Consider the following 21,930-nt stretch of genomic DNA (forward strand, 5'->3'; position numbering starts at 1 on the left):
AACGGAACCCCCTGAAGAACTGAAAGAACTAAATTGAGACTCCAAGGAGGAGTCAAAGGTTTGTAAACAGGCTTAATTCTAACCAGAGCCTGAACAAAGGCTTGAACATCTGGCACAGCAGCCAGTTTTTTGTGAAGTAACACCGACAAGGCAGAAATCTGTCCCTTCAGGGAACTTGCAGATAATCCTTTTTCCAATCCTTCTTGAAGGAAGGATAGAATCCTAGGAATCTTAACCTTGTCCCAAGAGAATCCTTTAGATTCACACCAACAGATATATTTTTTCCAAATTTTGTGGTAAATCTTTCTAGTTACAGGCTTTCTGGCCTGAACAAGAGTATCAATAACAGAATCTGAGAACCCTCGCTTCGATAAAATCAAGCGTTCAATCTCCAAGCAGTCAGCTGGAGTGAAACCAGATTCGAATGTTCGAACGGACCCTGAACAAGAAGGTCTCGTCTCAAAGGTAGCTTCCAAGGTGGAGCCGATGACATATTCACCAGATCTGCATACCAAGTCCTGCGTGGCCACGCAGGAGCTATCAAGATCACCGACGCCCTCTCCTGATTGATCCTGGCTACCAGCCTGGGGATGAGAGGAAACGGCGGGAACACATAAGCTAGTTTGAAGGTCCAAGGTGCTACTAGTGCATCCACTAGAGCCGCCTTGGGATCCCTGGATCTGGACCCGTAGCAAGGAACTTTGAAGTTCTGACGAGAGGCCATCAGATCCATGTCTGGAATGCCCCACAGCTGAGTGACTTGGGCAAAGATTTCCGGATGGAGTTCCCACTCCCCCGGATGCAATGTCTGACGACTCAGAAAATCCGCTTCCCAATTTTCCACTCCTGGGATGTGGATAGCAGACAGGTGGCAGGAGTGAGACTCCGCCCATAGAATGATTTTGGTCACTTCTTCCATCGCTAGGGAACTCCTTGTTCCCCCCTGATGGTTGATGTACGCAACAGTTGTCATGTTGTCTGATTGAAACCGTATGAACTTGGCCCTCGCTAGCTGAGGCCAAGCCTTGAGAGCATTGAATATCGCTCTCAGTTCCAGAATATTTATCGGTAGAAGAGATTCTTCCCGAGACCAAAGACCCTGAGCTTTCAGGGATCCCCAGACCGCGCCCCAGCCCATCAGACTGGCGTCGGTCGTGACAATGACCCACTCTGGTCTGCGGAATGTCATCCCTTGTGACAGGTTGTCCAGGGACAGCCACCAACGGAGTGAGTCCCTGGTCCTCTGATTTACTTGTATCTTCGGAGACAAGTCTGTATAGTCCCCATTCCACTGACTGAGCATGCACAGTTGTAATGGTCTTAGATGAATGCGCGCAAAAGGAACTATGTCCATTGCCGCTACCATCAACCCGATCACTTCCATGCACTGAGCTATGGAAGGAAGAGGAACGGAATGAAGTATCCGACAAGAGTCTAGAAGCTTTGTTTTTCTGGCCTCTGTCAGAAAAATCCTCATTTCTAAGGAGTCTATTATTGTTCCCAAGAAGGGAACCCTTGTTGACGGGGATAGAGAACTCTTTTCCACGTTCACTTTCCACCCGTGAGATCTGAGAAAGGCCAGGACAATGTCCGTGTGAGCCTTTGCTTGAGGAAGGGACGACGCTTGAATCAGAATGTCGTCCAAGTAAGGTACTACAGCAATGCCCCTTGGTCTTAGCACAGCTAGAAGGGACCCCAGTACCTTTGTGAAAATCCTTGGAGCAGTGGCTAATCCGAAAGGAAGCGCCACGAACTGGTAATGTTTGTCCAGGAATGCGAACCTTAGGAACCGATGATGTTCCTTGTGGATAGGAATATGTAGATACGCATCCTTTAAATCCACCGTGGTCATGAATTGACCTTCCTGGATGGAAGGAAGAATAGTTCGAATGGTTTCCATCTTGAACGATGGAACCTTGAGAAACTTGTTTAAGATCTTGAGATCTAAGATTGGTCTGAACGTTCCCTCTTTTTTGGGAACTATGAACAGATTGGAGTAGAACCCCATCCCTTGTTCTCTTAATGGAACAGGATGAATCACTCCCATTTTTAACAGGTCTTCTACACAATGTAAGAATGCCTGTCTTTTTATGTGGTCTGAAGACAACTGAGACCTGTGGAACCTCCCCCTTGGGGGAAGTCCCTTGAATTCCAGAAGATAACCTTGGTAGACTATTTCTAGCGCCCAAGGATCCAGAACATCTCTTGCCCAAGCCTGAGCGAAGAGAGAGAGTCTGCCCCCCACCAGATCCGGTCCCGGATCGGGGGCCAACATTTCATGCTGTCTTGGTAGCAGTGGCAGGTTTCTTGGCCTGCTTTCCCTTGTTCCAGCCTTGCATTGGTCTCCAAGCTGGCTTGGCTTGAGAAGTATTACCCTCTTGCTTAGAGGACGTAGCACCTTGGGCTGGTCCGTTTCTACGAAAGGGACGAAAATTAGGTTTATTTTTTGCCTTGAAAGGCCGATCCTGAGGAAGGGCGTGGCCCTTACCCCCAGTGATATCAGAGATAATCTCTTTCAAGTCAGGGCCAAACAGCGTTTTCCCCTTGAAAGGAATGTTAAGTAGCTTGTTCTTGGAAGACGCATCAGCCGACCAAGATTTCAACCAAAGCGCTCTGCGCGCCACAATAGCAAACCCAGAATTCTTAGCCGCTAACCTAGCCAATTGCAAAGTGGCGTCTAGGGTGAAAGAATTAGCCAATTTGAGAGCATTGATTCTGTCCATAATCTCCTCCAAAGGAGGAGAATCACTATCGACCGCTCTTATCAGATCATCGAACCAGAAACATGCGGCTGTAGCGACAGGGACAATGCATGAAATTGGTTGTAGAAGGTAACCTTGCTGAACAAACATCTTTTTAAGCAAACCTTCTAATTTTTTATCCATAGGATCTTTGAAAGCACAACTATCCTCTATGGGTATAGTGGTGCGTTTGTTTAAAGTGGAAACCGCTCCCTCGACCTTGGGGACTGTCTGCCATAAGTCCTTTCTGGGGTCGACCATAGGAAACAATTTTTTAAATATGGGGGGAGGGACGAAAGGAATACCGGGCCTTTCCCATTCTTTATTAACAATGTCCGCCACCCGCTTGGGTATAGGAAAAGCTTCTGGGAGCCCCGGCACCTCTAGGAACTTGTCCATTTTACAAAGTTTCTCTGGGATGACCAACTTGTCACAATCATCCAGAGTGGATAGTACCTCCTTAAGCAGAATGCGGAGATGTTCCAACTTAAATTTAAATGCAATCACATCAGGTTCAGCCTGTTGAGAAATGTTCCCTGAATCAGTAATTTCTCCCTCAGACAAAACCTCCCTGGCCCCATCAGACTGGGTTAGGGGCCCTTCAGAAATATTATTATCAGCGTCGTCATGCTCTTCAGTATCTAAAACAGAGCAGCCGCGCTTACGCTGATAAGTGTTCATTTTGGCTAAAATGTTTTTGACATAGTAAGGAGTATTGGCGCGCTAGATGTACTAGGGGCCTCCTGAGTGGGCAAGACTCGTGTAGACGAAGGAGGGAATGATGCAGTACCATGCTTACTCCCCTCACTTGAGGAATCATCTTGGGCATCATTATCATTATCACATAAATCACATTTATTTAAATGAATAGGAATTCTGGCTTCCCCACATTCAGAACACAGTCTATCTGGTAGTTCAGACATGTTAAACAGGCATACACTTGATAACAAAGTACAAAAAACGTTTTAAAATAAAACCGTTACTGTCACTTTAAATTTTAAACTGAACACACTTTATTACTGCAATTGCGAAAAAACATGAAGGAATTGTTCAAAATTCACCAAATTTTCACCACAGTGTCTTAAAGCCTTAAAAGTATTGCACACCAAATTTGGAAGCTTTAACCCTTAAAATAACGGAACCGGAGCCGTTTTGAACTTTAACCCCTTTACAGTCCCTGGTATCAGCTTTGCTGAGACCCAACCAAGCCCAAAGGGGAATACGATACCAAATGACGCCTTCAGAAAGTCTTTTCTAAGTATCAGAGCTCCTCTCACATGCGACTGCATGCCATGCCTCTCAAAAACAAGTGCGCCACACCGGCGCGAAAATGAGGCTCTGCTTATGCTTTGGGAAAGCCCCTAAAGAATAAGGTGTCTAAAACAGTGCCTGCCGATATTATTATATCAAAATACCCAGATAAAATGATTCCTCAAGGCTAAATATGTGTTAATAATGAATCGATTTAGCCCAGAAAAAGTCTACAGTTTTAATAAGCCCTTGTGAAGCCCTTATTTACGATCGTAATAAACATGGCTTACCGGATCCCATAGGGAAAATGACAGCTTCCAGCATTACATCGTCTTGTTAGAATGTGTCATACCTCAAGCAGCAAGAGACTGCTCACTGTTCCCCCAACTGAAGTTAATTGCTCTCAACAGTCCTGTGTGGAACAGCCATGGATTTTAGTGACGGTTGCTAAAATCATTTTCCTCATACAAACAGAAATCTTCATCTCTTTTCTGTTTCTGAGTAAATAGTACATACCAGCACTATTTCAAAATAACAAACTCTTGATTGAATAATAAAAACTACAGTTAAACACTAAAAAACTCTAAGCCATCTCCGTGGAGATGTTGCCTGTACAACGGCAAAGAGAATGACTGGGGTAGGCGGAGCCTAGGAGGGATCATGTGACCAGCTTTGCTGGGCTCTTTGCCATTTCCTGTTGGGGAAGAGAATATCCCACAAGTAAGGATGACGCCGTGGACCGGACACACCTATGTTGGAGAAACATAATTTATGCTTACCTGATAAATTCCTTTCTTCTGTAGTGTGATCAGTCCACGGGTCATCATTACTTCTGGGATATTACTCCTCCCCAACAGGAAGTGCAAGAGGATTCACCCAGCAGAGCTGCATATAGCTCCTCCCCTCTACGTCACCCCCAGTCATTCGACCAAGGACCAACGAGAAAGGAGAAACCAAGGGTGTAGTGGTGACTGGAGTATAATTTAAAAAATAACTGCCTGCCTTAAAAACAGGGCGGGCCGTGGACTGATCACACTACAGAAGAAAGGAATTTATCAGGTAAGCATAAATTATGTTTTCTTCTGTTAAGTGTGATCAGTCCACGGGTCATCATTACTTCTGGGATACCAATACCAAAGCAAAAGTACACGGATGACGGGAGGGATAGGCAGGCTCTTTATACAGAAGGAACCACTGCCTGAAGAACCTTTCTCCCAAAAATAGCCTCCGAGGAAGCAAAAGTGTCAAATTTGTAAAATTTGGAAAAAGTATGAAGCGAAGACCAAGTTGCAGCCTTGCAAATCTGTTCAACAGAGGCCTCATTCTTGAAGGCCCAAGTGGAAGCCACAGCTCTAGTAGAATGAGCTGTAATCCTTTCAGGAGGCTGCTGTCCAGCAGTCTCATAAGCTAAACGTATTATACTACGAAGCCAAAAGGAAAGAGAGGTAGCAGAAGCCTTTTGACCTCTCCTCTGACCAGAGTACACGACAAACAGAGAAGATGTTTGTCGAAATTCCTTAGTTGCCTGTAAGTAAAATTTTAGGGCACGAACTACGTCCAGATTGTGTAGTAGACGTTCCTTCTTCGAAGAAGGATTTGGACACAAAGAAGGAACAACAATCTCTTGATTGATATTCCTGTTAGTGACTACTTTAGGTAAGAACCCAGGTTTAGTACGCAGAACTACCTTATCTGAATGAAAAATCAAATAAGGAGAATCACAATGTAAGGCTGATAACTCAGAGACTCTTCGAGCCGAGGAAATAGCCATTAAAAATAGAACTTTCCAAGATAACAACTTTATATCAATGGAATGGAGGGGTTCAAACGGAACGCCCTGTAAAACGTTAAGAACAAGGTTTAAACTCCATGGCGGAGCAACAGTTTTAAACACAGGCTTAATCCTCGCCAAAGCCTGACAAAAAGCCTGAACGTCTGGCACTTCTGACAGACGTTTGTGTAACAGAATAGACAGAGCTGAGATCTGTCCCTTTAATGAACTAGCGGATAAACCCTTTTCTAAACCTTCTTGTAGAAAGGACAATATCCTAGGAATCCTAACCTTACTCCAAGAGTAACCTTTGGATTCACACCAATATAGGTATTTACGCCATATCTTATGGTAAATCTTTCTGGTAACATGCTTCCTAGCCTGTATTAAGGTGTCAATAACTGACTCAGAAAACCCACGTCTTGATAAAATCAAACATTCAATTTCCAAGCAGTCAGCTTCAGAGAAGTTAGATTTTGATGTTTGAAAGGACCCTGTATCAGGAGATCCTGTTTCAGAGGTAGAGACCAAGGTGGACAGGATGACATGTCCACCAGGTCTGCATACCAAGTCCTGCGTGGCCATGCAGGTGCTATTAGAATCACTGATGCTCTCTCCTGTTTGATTCTGGCAATCAATCGAGGAAGCATCGGGAAGGGTGGAAACACATAAGCCATCCTGAAGTCCCAAGGTGCTGACAGGGCATCTATTAGGACTGCTCCTGGATCCCTGGATCTGGACCCGTAACGAGGAAGCTTGGCGTTCTGTCGAGACGCCATGAGATCTATCTCTGGTTTGCCCCAACGTCGAAGTATTTGGGCAAAGACCTCCGGATGAAGTTCCCACTCCCCCGGATGAAAAGTCTGACGACTTAAGAAATCCGCCTCCCAGTTCTCCACTCCCGGGATGTGGATTGCTGACAGGTGGCAAGAGTGAGACTCTGCCCAGCGAATTATCTTTGATACTTCCATCATTGCTAGGGAGCTCCTTGCCCCTCCCTGATGGTTGATGTAAGCTACAGTCGTGATGTTGTCCGACTGAAACCTGATGAACCCCCGAGTTGTCAACTGGGGCCAAGCCAGGAGGGCATTGAGAACTGCTCTCAATTCCAGAATATTTATTGGCAGGAGACTCTCCTCCTGACTCCATTGTCCCTGAGCCTTCAGAGAATTCCAGACGGCACCCCAACCTAGAAGGCTGGCGTCTGTTGTTACAATTGTCCAGTCTGGTCTGCTGAATGGCATCCCTCTGGACAGATGTGGCCGAGAAAGCCACCATAGAAGAGAATTTCTGGTCTCTTGATCCAGATTCAGAGAAGGGGACAAGTCTGAGTAATCCCCATTCCACTGACTTAGCATGCATAGTTGCAGTGGTCTGAGGTGTAAGCGAGCAAATGGCACTATGTCCATTGCCGCTACCATTAAGCCGATTACCTCCATGCATTGAGCCACTGACGGGTGTTGAATGGAATGAAGGGTGCGGCAAGCACTTTGAAGTCTTGTTAACCTGTCCTCTGTCAGGTAAATCTTCATTTCTACAGAATCTATAAGAGTCCCCAGGAAGGGAACTCTTGTGAGTGGAACGAGTGAACTTTTCTTTTCGTTCACCTTCCATCCATGTGACCTTAGAAAAGCCAGTACTAACTCTGTATGAGACTTGGCAGTTTGAAAGCTTGAAGCTTGTATCAGAATGTCGTCTAGGTACGGAGCTACCGAAATTCCCCGCGGTCTTAGTACCGCCAGAAGACCACCTAGAACCTTTGTGAAGATTCTTGGAGCTGTAGCCAATCCGAATGGAAGAGCTACAAACTGGTAATGCCTGTCTAGAAAGGCAAACCTTAGATACCGGTAATGATCTTTGTGAATCGGTATGTGAAGGTAAGCATCCTTTAAATCCACTGTGGTCATGTACTGACCTTCTTGGATCATGGGTAAAATTGTCCGAATAGTCTCCATTTTGAATGATGGAACTCTTAGGAATTTGTTTAGGATCTTTAAATCCAGGATTGGTCTGAAAGTTCCCTCTTTTTTGGGAACCACAAACAGATTTGAGTAAAACCCCTGTCCCTGTTCCGACCGTGGAACTGGATGGATTACTCCCATTAGCAATAGTTCTTGTATGCAGCGTAGAAACGCTTCTTTCTTTGTTTGGTTTGTTGACAACCTTGACAGATGAAATCTCTCTCTTGGAGGAGAGTATTTGAAGTCCAGAAGGTATCCCTGAGATATTATCTCTAGCGCCCAGGGATCCTGGACATCTCTTGCCCAAGCCTGGGCGAAGAGAGAAAGTCTGCCCCCCACTAGATCCGATCCCGGATCGGGGGCCCTCAATTCATGCTGTTTTAGGGGCAGCAGCAGGTTTCCTGGCCTGCTTGCCCTTGTTCCAGGACTGGTTAGGTCTCCAGCCTTGTCTGTAGCGAGTACCAGATCCTTCTTGTTTTGGAGCAGTGGAAGTTGATGCTGCTCCTGCTTTGAAATTCTGAAAGGAACGAAAATTAGACTGTCTAGCCTTAGGTTTGGCTTTGTCTTAAGGCAGGGCGTGGCCCTTACCTCCTGTAATGTCAGCGATAATTTCTTTCAAACCGGGCCCCAAATAAGGTCTGTCCCTTGAAAGGTATATTAAGTAATTTGGACTTAGAAGTTACATCAGCTGACCAGGATTTTAGCCACAGTGCTCTACGCGCCTGAATGGCGAATCCGGAATTCTTAGCCGTAAGTTTAGTTAAATGTACTACGGCTTCCGAAATGAATGAATTAGCTAGCTTAAGTATTCTAAGCCTGTCCGAAATGTCGTCCAGCGTAGCTGAACTAAGGTTCTCTTCTAGAGACTCAATCCAGAATGCCGCTGCAGCCGTGACCGACGCAATGCATGCAAGGGGTTGCAATATAAAACCTTGTTGAACAAACATTTTCTTAAGGTAACCCTCTAACTTTTTATCCATTGGATCTGAAAAGGCACAGCTATCCTCTACCGGGATAGTGGTACGCTTAGCTAAAGTAGAAACTGCTCCCTCCACCTTAGGGACCGTTTGCCATAAGTCCCGTGTGGCGGTGTCTATTGGAAACATCTTTCTAAATATCGGAGGGGGTGAGAACGGCACACCGGGTCTATCCCACTCCTTAGTAATAATTTCAGTTAGTCTCTTAGGTATAGGAAAAACGTCAGTACTTGTTGGTACAGCAAAATATTTATCCAACCTACACATTTTCTCTGGTATTGCAACTGTGTTACAATCATTCAGGGCCGCTAACACCTCCCCTAGTAATACACGGAAGTTTTCCAGCTTAAATTTAAAATTTGAAATATCTGAATCCAATCTGTTTGGATCAGAACCGTCAGCCGCAGAATGAAGCTCTCCGTCCTCATGTTCTGCAAGTTGTGACGCAGTATCTGACATGGCCCTAGCATTATCAGCGCACTCTGTTCTCACCCCAGAGTGATCACGCTTGCCCCTTAGTTCTGGTAATTTAGCCAAAACCTCAGTCATAACAGTAGCCATATCTTGTAATGTTATTTGTAATGGCCGCCCAGATGTACTGGGCGCCACCATATCGCGCACCTCCCGAGCGGGAGATGCAGGTACTGTCACGTGAGGCGAGTTAGTCGGCATAACTCTCCCCTCGTTGTTTGGTGAAATTTGTTCAATTTGTACAGATTGACTTTTATTTAAAGTAGCATCAATACAGTTAGTACATAAATTTCTATTGGGCTCCACTTTGGCGTTGGCACAAATAGTACAGGTCTCATCCTCTGAATCAGACATGTTTAACACACTAGCAAATAAACTTGCAACTTGGAAATATTATTCAAGTAAAACATAATGAAAAAAACGTACTGTGCTTTAAGAAGCACTGAAAGATATATAACAGTTGAAATCAACAAACTTTGAAAAACAAAACACAATTTAGCAAAGGTTTGTTCCCATTAGCAAAGAAAAACTAACCCTGATGGCATAAAAAAGTTAAAGAATAAACGTTTTTTATCACAGTCAACTATAATCTCACAGCTCTGTTAGATTACTTCCCTCAAACAAGCTTTGAAGACCCCTGAGTTCTGTAGAGATAAACCGGAACATGCAGGAAAAAACAATGAGCTTCTGACTGAAATTTTTGATGCGTAGCAAAAGCGCCAAAAAAAGGTCCCTCCCCCTCACACACAACAGTGAGAGAGATCAGTAAACTGTCATAATTAGATCAAGCAACTGCCAAGTGGAAAAATAGTGCCCAAACATTTTATTCACCCAGTACCTCAGAAAATGAAAACGATTTTACATTCCAGCAAAAACGTTTAACATAAATTAAAAGTTATTAAAAAACCTGTTGCTTTGCAATTAGGCTAAAGTCTTATATACACAGTGTAATTCCAGTGAAGTACCATTCCCCAGAATACTCAAATGTTAAATATACATACGTGATATTATGTCGGTATGGCAGGATTTTCTCATCAATTCCATTGTCAGAAAATAAAAACTGCTACATACCTCTTTGCAGATTAAACTGCCCGCTGTCCCCTGATCTGAAGTTTACCTCTCCTCAGATGGCCGAGAAACAGCAATATGATCTTAACAACTCCGGCTAAAATCATAGTAAAAACTCTGGTAGATTCTTCTTCAAACTCCACCAGAGAAGGAATAACACACTCCGGTGCTATTAAAAAATAACAAACTTTTGATTGAAGAAATAAAACTAAATAAAATCACCATAGTCCTCTCACACATCCTATCTAGTCGTTGGGTGCAAGAGAATGACTGGGGGTGACGTAGAGGGGAGGAGCTATATGCAGCTCTGCTGGGTGAATCCTCTTGCACTTCCTGTTGGGGAGGAGTAATATCCCAGAAGTAATGATGACCCGTGGACTGATCACACTTAACAGAAGAAAAGGAATACCAAGACTCTCCCACTCCTGTGCAATAATCTCAGAAGCACAGTCTGGAACAGGAAAAACCTCCACCGCAGAGGGAACATCAAAATACTTGTTCAGCTTACTAGACTTTTTAGGGTTAACAACGATAGTAGTATCGGAGTCATCCAAGGTAGCCAAAACCTCCTTAAGTAACAAGCGGAGGTGTTCCAGCTTAAATCTGAAGGACACAACTTCAGCATCAGTAGAAGGAATTATACTGCCTGAATCCGAAATTTTACCCTCAGCTGCGCAAGAATCAGACTTCTGAGAGGAAAAACTAGCCACCTCAGGATCAGAAGCCTTACTTACTGTTTCTTTAAATGTATTTCCTTTTGCGTTTTCCCTGCAGCATGGGAAAAGCAGACAGCGCCTCAGATACCGCAGAAAATACCTGGGCAGCAATACCTTGCAAAGTAACTCCAGACGGAGCATGAGAGGAAACGCAGGGCACTGCATGTGCAGATGAATAGGATTGGGACGCTTGAGGAGAAAGCTGCGGAACATCTGAAACAGGAGGCTCCTGAACAGCATCCGCTTTAGCTAATGATGGCTCAGAATCAAAAAGTCTTTCTATAAGCTAAAGTTCTTTCAATACATGAAGAACAAAAAGGTACTGAGGGTTCCACCTGGGCATCAAAACATAAGCTACAGGTAACATCCTGCACAGCCTCCTGATCCATAATAATAAAAAAAAAAGCAAATAAAAAATCTAACTTTTCTTTTTTCAATCTTTTAACAAAGGATATAATACAGAACCAAAAAAACGTTCTTAAATAAATGTTCCCTTTAAATTTACCAAATCAAGAAAACATACCCCAAGCAACACCTCAGCAGAATTATTGAGGTGCCCTAACTGTCCTGCAACCCGCAGCAAACTGAGGAAAAAACATAATTTATGTAAGAACTTACCTGATAAATTAATTTCTTTCATATTAGCAAGAGTCCATGAGCTAGTGACGTATGGGATATACATTCCTACCAGGAGGGGCAAAGTTTCCCAAACCTCAAAATGCCTACAAATACACCCCTCACCACACCCACAATTCAGTTTAACGAATAGCCAAGAAGTGGGGTGATAAAAAAGTGCGAAAGCATAAAAAATAAGGAATTGGAATAATTGTGCTTTATACAAAAATCATAACCACCACAAAAAAAGGGTGGGCCTCATGGACTCTTGCTAATATGAAAGAAATGAATTTATCAGGTAAGTTCTTACATAAATTATGTTTTCTTTCATGTAATTAGCAAGAGTCCATGAGCTAGTGACGTATGGTATAATGACTACCCAAGATGTGGATCTTCCACGCAAGAGTCACTAGAGAGGGAGGGATAAAATAAAGACAGCCAATTCCGCTGAAAAAAATCCACACCCAAAATAAAGTTTAACGAAAAACATAAGCAGAAGATTCAAACTGAAACCGCTGCCTGAAGTACTTTTCTACCAAAAACTGCTTCAGAAGAAGAAAATACATCAAAATGGTAGAATTTAGTAAAAGTATGCAAAGAGGACCAAGTCGCTGCTTTGCAGATCTGGTCAACCGAAGCTTTATTCCTAAACGCCCAGGAAGTAGAAACTGACCTAGTAGAATGAGCTGTAATTCTCTGAGGCGGAGTTTTACCCGACTCAACATAGACAAGATGAATTAAAGATTTCAACCAAGATGCCAAAGAAATGGCAGAAGCTTTCTGGCCTTTTCTAGAACCGGAAAAGATAACAAATAGACTAGAAGTCTTACGAAAAGATTTCGTAGCTTCAACATAATATTTCAAAGCTCTAACAACATCCAAAGAATGCAACGATTTCTCCTTAGAATTCTTAGGATTAGGACATAATGAAGGAACCACAATTTCTCTACTAATGTTGTTGGAATTCACAACTTTAGGTAAAAATTCAAAAGAAGTTCGCAACACCGCCTTATCCTGATGAAAAATCAGAAAAGGAGACTCACAAGAAAGAGCAGATAATTCAGAAACTCTTCTGGCAGAAGAGATGGCAAAAAGGAACAAAACTTTCCAAGAAAGTAATTTAATGTCCAATGAATGCATAGGTTCAAACGGAGGAGCTTGAAGAGCTCCCAGAACCAAATTCAAACTCCAAGGAGGAGAAATTGACTTAATGACAGGTTTTATACGAACCAAAGCTTGTACAAAACAATGAATATCAGGAAGAATAGCAATCTTTCTGTGAAAAAGAACAGAAAGAGCAGAGATTTGTCCTTTCAAAGAACTTGCGGACAAACCCTTATCTAAACCATCCTGAAGGAACTGTAAAATTCTCGGTATTCTAAAAGAATGCCAGGAAAAATGATGAGAAAGACACCAAGAAATATAAGTCTTCCAGACTCTATAATATATCTCTCGAGATACAGATTTACGAGCCTGTAACATAGTATTAATCACAGAGTCAGAGAAACCTCTTTGACCAAGAATCAAGCGTTCAATCTCCATACCTTTAAATTTAAGGATTTCAGATCCTGATGGAAAAAAGGACCTTGTGACAGAAGGTCTGGTCTTAACGGAAGAGTCCACGGTTGGCAAGAGGCCATCCGGACAAGATCCGCATACCAAAACCTGTGAGGCCATGCCGGAGCTACCAGCAGAACAAAAGAGCATTCCTTCAGAATCTTGGAGATTACTCTTGGAAGAAGAACTAGAGGCGGAAAGATATAGGCAGGATGATACTTCCAAGGAAGTGATAATGCATCCACTGCCTCCGCCTGAGGATCCCGGGATCTGGACAGATACCTGGGAAGTTTCTTGTTTAGATGGGACGCCATCAGATCTATTTCTGGAAGTTCCCACATTTGAACAATCTGAAGAAATACCTCTGGGTGAAGAGACCATTCGCCCGGATGCAACGTTTGGCGACTGAGATAATCCGCTTCCCAATTGTCTACACCTGGGATATGAACCGCAGAGATTAGACAGGAGCTGGATTCCGCCCAAACCAAAATTCGAGATACTTCTTTCATAGCCAGAGGACTGTGAGTCCCTCCTTGATGATTGATGTATGCCACAGTTGTGACATTGTCTGTCTGAAAGCAAATGAACGATTCTCTCTTCAGAAGAGGCCAAAACTGAAGAGCTCTGAAAATTGCACGGAGTTCCAAAATATTGATCGGTAATCTCACCTCCTGAGATTCCCAAACTCCTTGTGCCGTCAGAGATCCCCACACAGCTCCCCAACCTGTGAGACTTGCATCTGTTGAAATTACAGTCCAGGTCGGAAGCACAAAAGAAGCCCCCTGAATTAAACAATGGTGATCTGTCCACCATGTTAGAGAGTGTCGAACAATCGGTTTTAAAGATATTAATTGAGATATCTTCGTGTAATCCTTGCACCATTGCTTCAACATACAGAGCTGAAGAGGTCGCATGTGAAAACGAGCAAAGGGGATCGCGTCCGATGCAGCAGTCATAAGACCTAGAATTTCCATGCATAAGGCTACCGAAGGGAATGATTGTGACTGAAGGATTCGACAAGCTGTAATCAACTTTAGACGTCTCTTGTCTGTTAAAGACAGAGTCATGGACACTGAATCCATCTGGAAACCCAGAAAGGTTACCCTTGTCTGAGGAATCAAAGAACTTTTTGGTAAATTGATCCTCCAACCATGATCTTGAAGAAACAACACAAGTCGATTCGTATGAGATTCTGCTAAATGTAAAGACTGAGCAAGTACCAAGATATCGTCCAAATAAGGAAATACCACAATACCCTGTTCTCTGATTACAGACAGCAGGGCACCGAGAACCTTTGTAAAAATTCTTGGAGCTGTAGCTAGGCCAAACGGCAGAGCCACAAACTGGTAATGCTTGTCCAGAAACGAGAATCTCAGGAACTGATAATGATCTGGATGAATCGGAATATGCAGATATACATCCTGTAAATCTATTGTGGACATATAATTCCCTTGCTGAACAAAAGGTAAGATAGTCCTTACATAACGATTCAATATTTTTAGATCCAGAACTGGTCTGAAAGAATTCTCCTTCTTTGGTACAATGAAGAGATTTGAATAAAACCCCATCCCCTGTTCCGGAACTGGAACTGGCATAATTACTCCAGTCAACTCTAGATCTGAAACACATTTCAGAAATGCTTGAGCTTTTACTGGATTTACTGGGACACGGGAAAGAAAAAATCTCTTTGCAGGAGGTCTCAACTTGAAACCAATTCTGTACCCTTCTGAAACAATGCTCTGAATCCAAAGATTGTGAACAGAATTGATCCAAATTTCCTTGAAAAAACGTAACCTGCCCCCTACCAGCTGAGCTGGAATGAGGGCCGCACCTTCATGTGGACTTAGAAGCAGGCTTTGCCTTTCTAGCTGGCTTGGATTTATTCCAAACTGGAGATGGTCTCCAAACTGAAACTGCTCCTGAGGATGAAGGATCAGGCTTTTGTTCTTTGTTGAAACGAAAGGAACGAAAACGATTATTAGCCCCACCAGTAACAGTTGAAATAATGGAATCCAACTGAGAACCAAATAATTTGTTACCCTGGAAAGAAATGGAAAGTAAAGTTGATTTAGAAGCCATATCAGCATTCCAAGTTTTAAGCCATAAAGCTCTTCTAGCTAAAATAGCTAGAGACATAAACCTGACATCAACTCTGATAATATCAAAAATGGCATCACAGATAAAATTATTAGCATGTTGAAGAAGAATAATAATATCATGAGAATCACGATGTGTTACTTGTTGCGCTAAAGTTTCCAACCAAAAAGTTGAAGCTGCAGCAACATCAGCCAAAGATATAGCAGGTCTAAGAAGATTACCTGAACACAGATAAGCTTTTCTTAGAAAGGACTCAATTTTCCTATCTAGAGGATCCTTAAACGAAGTACCATCTGACGTAGGAATAGTAGTACGTTTAGCAAGGGTAGAAAGAACGAATAAATTCCATTTTAAATAAATATGAAGATTTATCAGCATCAACCTCTGAGACAGAATCCTCTGAACCAGAGGAATCATCAGAATCAGAATGATGATGTTCAGTTAAAAATTCATCTGTAGGGAGAGAAGTTTTAAAAGATTTTTTACGTTTACTAGAAGGAGAAATAACAGACATAGCCTTCTTTATGGATTCAGAAACAAAATCTCTTATATTATCAGGAACATTCTGCACCTTAGATGTTGAAGGAACTGCAACAGGCAATGGTACTTTACTAAAGGAAATATTATCTGCTTTAACAAGTTTGTCATGACAATCAATACAAACAACAGCTGGAGGAATAGCTACCAAAAGTTTACAGCAGATACACTTAGCTTTGGTAGATTCAGCACTTGACAGCGATTTTCCTGTAGTATCTTCTGACTCAGATGCAACGTGAGACATCTTGCAATATGTAAGAGAAAAAACAACATATATATATAAAGCAAAATTGATCAAATTCCTTAAATGACAGTTTCAGGAATGGGAAAAAATTCCAAAGAACAAGCTTCTAGCAACCAGAAGCAATAAAAAATGAGACTTAAATAATGTGGAGACAAAAGTGACGCCCATATTTTTTCGCGCCAAATAAGACGCCCACATTATTTGGCGCCTAAATGCTTTTTGGCGCCAAAAATGACGCCACATCCGGAACGCCGACATTTTTGGCGCAAAATAACGTCAAAAAATGACACAACTTCCGGCGACACGTATGACGCCGGAAACGGAAATAGAATTTTTGCGCCAAAAAAGTCAGCGCCAAGAATGACGCAATAAAGTGAAGCATTTTCAGCCCCCGCGAGCCTAACAGCCCACAGGGAAAAAGTCAAATTTTAAGGTAAGAAAAATGTTAAAATGCATTATCCCAAATATGAAACTGACTGTCTGAAAATAAGGAAAGTTTAACATTCTGAGTCAAGGCAAATAAATGTTTGAATACATATATTTAGAACTTTATAAACAAAGTGCCCAACCATAGCTAGGAGTGTCACAGAAAATAAGACTTACTTACCCCAGGACACTCATCTACATATAGTAGATAGCCAAACCAGTACTGAAACGAGAATCAGCAGAGGTAATGGTATATATAAGAGTATATCGTCGATCTGAAAAGGGAGGTAAGAGATGAATCTCTACGACCGATAACAGAGAACCTATGAAATAGACCCCTTAGAAGGAGATCACTGCATTCAAATAGGCAATACTCTCCTCACATCCCTCTGACATTCACTGCACGCTGAGAGGAAAACCGGGCTCCAACTTGCTGCGGAGCGCATATCAACGTAGAATCTAGCACAAACTTACTTCACCACCTCCATCGGAGGCAAAGTTTGTAAAACTGAATTGTGGGTGTGGTGAGGGGTGTATTTGTAGGCATTTTGAGGTTTGGGAAACTTTGCCCCTCCTGGTAGGAATGTATATCCCATACGTCACTAGCTCATGGACTCTTGCTAATTACATGAAAGAAAACATGATCCTGTTTACAATCCGGTTTTCCAGAGAAGCAAAAACAGCAAGAAGCCTTCTAAACAGCAGAGCATCAGAAATATGTGCACCTCACTCTTACAGGAAGTGAAAAAAGCGCCAAAAAAACTCTGACATCAAAGAATCAGGACCTCCCTAAAAAGGGCGGTCCTACAGCAAACAAAAAAGCAATTTTTTAAAAATTTTCTTTTAAACAACTTTCTTGAAAACAGGCTTAAAAACAAAACAATAAAAAAAAACCCCAAAAAGTACATAATCAGTTACTAAAAACAGAACCTCACTCCTTAAACTAACAGTGCCTGCAAAAACTGCCATAAAAACCTGCACCCTGACAGGAATAATAAAAAAACGTCCCCCTGCAGCGTTTTAGCTGAATAAGTGTCAAATTTTTCCCTGCTACATAGAAAACAAAATTGGCACTTACCTTAATATTCATCTGTCCGGCAGCAGGACAGCTCACCTGGTTTGAGAGGATACCTTCCCTCACATGGACCTGTGGAAATACAGAAAGACCGAGTAAACCTACTCAGGCTATATAAACAGGGCAGCAAAATGTTTTGGGAAAAGGCAATGAGGATTGTACCCCACAAGTTCCCAATTGCTTAAAAGCCACCACTGCCCTACTGAAGAGACTGACATGGGCTAAGGCTAGACCCTTTAGAAAGATCAGATCAAACCTACTCTGCTTTAAAATAAAAAAATCTTGATTATAGATCAGACACCAAAACTTCACCTCCTCCTTGCACCGCAGGCAAAGAGAATGGCTGGGGGTTATGGGTAAGGGAAGTGACATATATAGTAGCTTTGCTGTAGTGCTCTTTGCCGCCTCCTGCTGGCCAGGAGTGATATTCCCACTAGTAATTGATGATTCCGTGGACTCGCCATATCTTAGGAAAGAAAAACACCTCATTAGAATGTCTTATTTTCCCCACTTATCCTTAAACCCAAGCTGTCTAGTTAAAGTGCACAAAACCTAAGTCTGTATAGATTATTTCTTTTGTTCTTACCAATATAGATTTTAGCCAAGCTATAAGAAAAGTCACGTGCCGCCAGCTCCATAAAGTTGAGCTCTTTCTTGCTTGCCTGTTGAATAAAGACTCTGAGATTCTGTAGTGCTTTCAGTGTAACCAGTGCAGACTGGGCCAGGCTGGCAACCTGAGATGCAACTTCTAGCTTCTCCTGAAAGTAAAATGATGTGCACCATTTACACAGGGTTTGCATATAAGTTTGCAAAACAACAGTCTTGGCTTTAAAATTTATTATTGTATTAATCTAACAATGTTGCTTCACAGTCTGTTATTTTTAAAGTAAAATGATTTTGACTATTCTATAAAAAAAAAAAATTGTGTGCTTGCCCCATGCCCCTCTAATTATAGGGACAATTTGATTTTAAATAGGTTATAGTAAACTGACTACCCCAGCCCTCAGAAGCTTCTCCTATCACTTTGAGACCCTTTTGAGTGCTTGTGCTGATATCTGAGTCTAATTTATTTCCAGTTTCCTTTTTAACCCTTTCACTGTTGAGCTAATTCATACCCTGCTTCACATACTATAACTGCATATTCCCATAAAAATCTTTATCTCTGGTATGTGCATAAAGACACCATTTTAACCCTGCTTCACATATCTTAACCCTGCTTCACATACTATAACTGCATATTTCCCTACAAATCTTTATCTCTGGTATGTCTCTATTAACTTAAAAAAGAAAATGTATTTCTTTTTTGACAATGAGTCCACGGATCATCTTAATTACTAATGGGATATTCACCTCCAGGTCAGCAGGAGAAGGCAAAGAGCAACACAGCAGAGCTGTTAAATAGCTCCTCCCTCCCTTCCCTCCCACTCCAGTCATTAATCCGAAGTTAGGAAGAGAAAGGAAAAGCCAAGGTGCAGAGGTGTCTGAAGATTACTTAACCCACAACCTGTCTAAAAGAACAGGGCGGGCCGTGGACTCATAGTGTCAAAAAAGAAATAAAGTTATCAGGTAAGCATAAATTTTCTTTTCTTTTTTAAGACATGATGAGTCCACGGATCGTCTTAATTACTAATGGGATTCAATACCCAAGCTAGAGTACACAGATGATACGGGAGGGACAAGACAGGGAACTTAAACGGAAGGCACCACTGCTTGAAGAACCTTTCTCCCAAAAGCGGCCTCAGCTGAGGCAAAAGTAACAAACTTGTAGAACTTTGAAAAAGTGTGAAGAGAGGATCAAGTTGCAGCCTTGCAAATCTGTTCCATAGAAGCTTCATTTTTAAATGCCCATGAGGAAGCAACAGCGTTCGTGAAGTTAGCCATAACCCTCTCGGGAGGCTGCTGTCCAGCAGTCTCATATGCAAGATGTATGATACCCTTCAGCCAAAAAGAAAGAGAAGTAGCCGTAGCTTTCTGTCCCTTATGCTTTCCTGAGAAAATCACGAACAAAGAAGAAGACTGACGAAAGTCCTTAGTCGTCTGCAGGAAATACTTTAGAGCACGGACCAAGTCCAAATTGTGCAGAAGTCTTTCTGAGATGAAGGATTAGGACACAAAGAAGGAACAACAATCTCCTGATTAATGCTGCGATCAGAAACAACCGTTGGAAGAAATCGTAATTTATTGCGTAACACTATCTTATCTGAATGGAAAATAAGATAAGGAGAGAGTCATACTGTAATGTCGAAAGTTCCGACACTCTACGGGCAGAAGAAATAGAAACAAGAAATAAAACTTTCCAAGATAACAATGTAATATCTAAGGAATGCATAGGCTCAAACAGAGCCCCTTGAAGAACTTTGAGAACTAAGTTAAGACTCCATGGAGGAGGAACTGGTTTGAATACAGGCCTGGTCCTGACCAAGGCCTGACAAAAAGATTGTACATCTGGGACATCCTCCAGACGTTTTTGTAACAAAATAGATAGGACCGAGATTTGACCCTTAGAGCGCTCATCAAGAAACCCTTCTCCAAACCCTCTTGGAGAAAAGACAAAATTATAGGAATACTAACTCTACTCCATGAGTAGTCCTTGGATTCGCACCAATAGAGATATTTACGCCAACTCTTATGGTAAATCCTTCTAGTTACAGGCTTACGAGCCTGAATCATGGTCCCTGCAAGCAAATCAGAAAATCCCCGCTTGGATAAAACTAAGCGTTCAATCTCTAAGCCGTCAGCTTCTAAGAAACTAGATTTGGGTGAAGGAATGGCCCCAGAATCAGAAGGTCCTTCCTCAATGGAGTCTCCAAGGAGGTAGAGATGCCATCTCTGCCAGATCTGTATGTCAAATCCTGCGAGGCCAGGCCGGAGCTATGAGGATCACCGAAGCCCTCTCCTGATTGATTCAAGCAATTACCCTAGGAAGAAGAGCAAACGGAGGAAATAGGTATGAGACTGACGGTCCAAGGGACCGCCAGAATATCTATCGACTCCGCCTAGGGGTCCCTGGACCTCGACCCGTATCCCGGTAGCTTTCGTGATGTCATGAAATCCAATACCGGCTAGACCCCATTTAAACACTTCCGGATGGAGATCCCACTCCCCGGATGAAAAGCCCAGATGACCACCCCTGGGATATGTATTGTCGATAGACAACAAGAGTGGCCCCTCGCCCGCTGGGTAATCTTGGTTACCTTCATCGCTAAGGAGCTCATCGTTCCGCCCTGGTAATTGATGTAAGCCACTAAAGCTATGTTGTCCAACTGACACCTGAAAAACCGTAGTGAGGTTAGCAGGAGTCAGGCCAGAAGAGCATTGAAGTTTGCTCTCAGATCTAGAATGTTCATAGGAAGAACAGACTGAGTCCAAATTCCCTGAGCCTTTAGGGAACCCCAGACTGCTACTCACCCTAGAAAGCTGGCGTTTGTTGTCCCAATCCCCCAAGATGGACTGCGAAAACAGGATCCCTGGGAAAGATGATCCAGAGACAACTCCCAATCAAGAGAGTCCCTGATCTCCTCTCCAGAATTAATAGAGGAGACAAGTCTGCATAATCCCCGTTCCAATGCCTTAGCATGCTTAACTGCAGAGGTCTGAGATGGGAGTGAGCAAACTGAATGATGTCCATTGCCGCCACCATCAGACCAATTAACTCCATGCATTTATCCACTGACGGCCGAGAAGTGGACCGAAGGGCTAGACAAGTATAGATAATCTTTGATTTCCTGACTTTTGTCGGAAAATCTTCATGGACAAGGAGTCTGTTATGGTGGAATCTTACTAGTTGTAACGATAGCCCTGGGTTAGAATGTTGTCCAGATAGGACACCCCTGCCAATAATCTTGAGACAGGAACTCTAATTTGTATCCCTCGGACACAATGTACACCACCCAGGGATCATAAACCAAACCTGATGGACAAAAAAGGAGAACCTGCCTCTTTACGGATCAGGTACACGACTCTCATGTTGCCTTAGATACAACAGTAGGCTTTCCCCCCCCTATGCTGAGCCAGATAGGGTCTCCAGAAAGACTTAAACTGTTTCCACTTGGGAAAAAGAGTGGAAGGATTTTACCAGAAATCTGAAAAAAAAAATCATTTCATACATCCTTTATACTATTCTGAATATAAAGGAGCCTATTCCTGTAAATAGCGCAGCTGGTTTCCAACTGTAAACCTTCCACTTGCTAGACAGCTAAGCTAACCATCAGGCTACAACAGCTGGCTGCCGAGAGGAACGTCTGTCCAATAGCCATACAGACCTCAGGATAACAACGTAAACTCTAAAGATACCAGCAAAGAGGTCACCTGGACCTTGGCCAGGGACCACTTGATTTGCAGACAAATGGGCTACCACTGAGTTATATCCCCAATCTGACTTTTAACCATAGGATTCCTGAAGGAACTACTATCCTCCTGCGAA

At 42.7% G+C, this 21,930-nt stretch overlaps 1 protein-coding gene across 1 annotated transcript in view; it reads right to left on the reverse strand.

Annotated features, from left to right (window-relative positions):
- Nucleotides 1-21,930, reverse strand: part of LOC128649118 (acyl-CoA dehydrogenase family member 11-like) — a 385,838-nt gene that overhangs the window by 86,140 nt on the left and 277,768 nt on the right. Inside the window, 1 exon segment of the mRNA XM_053702199.1 lies at nucleotides 18,094-18,265. Coding sequence (XP_053558174.1) covers nucleotides 18,094-18,265 — 172 coding nt within the window.

Source organism: Bombina bombina, chromosome 2, assembly GCF_027579735.1.
Source record: "Bombina bombina isolate aBomBom1 chromosome 2, aBomBom1.pri, whole genome shotgun sequence".
Classification (NCBI taxonomy): Eukaryota; Metazoa; Chordata; class Amphibia; order Anura; family Bombinatoridae; genus Bombina; species Bombina bombina.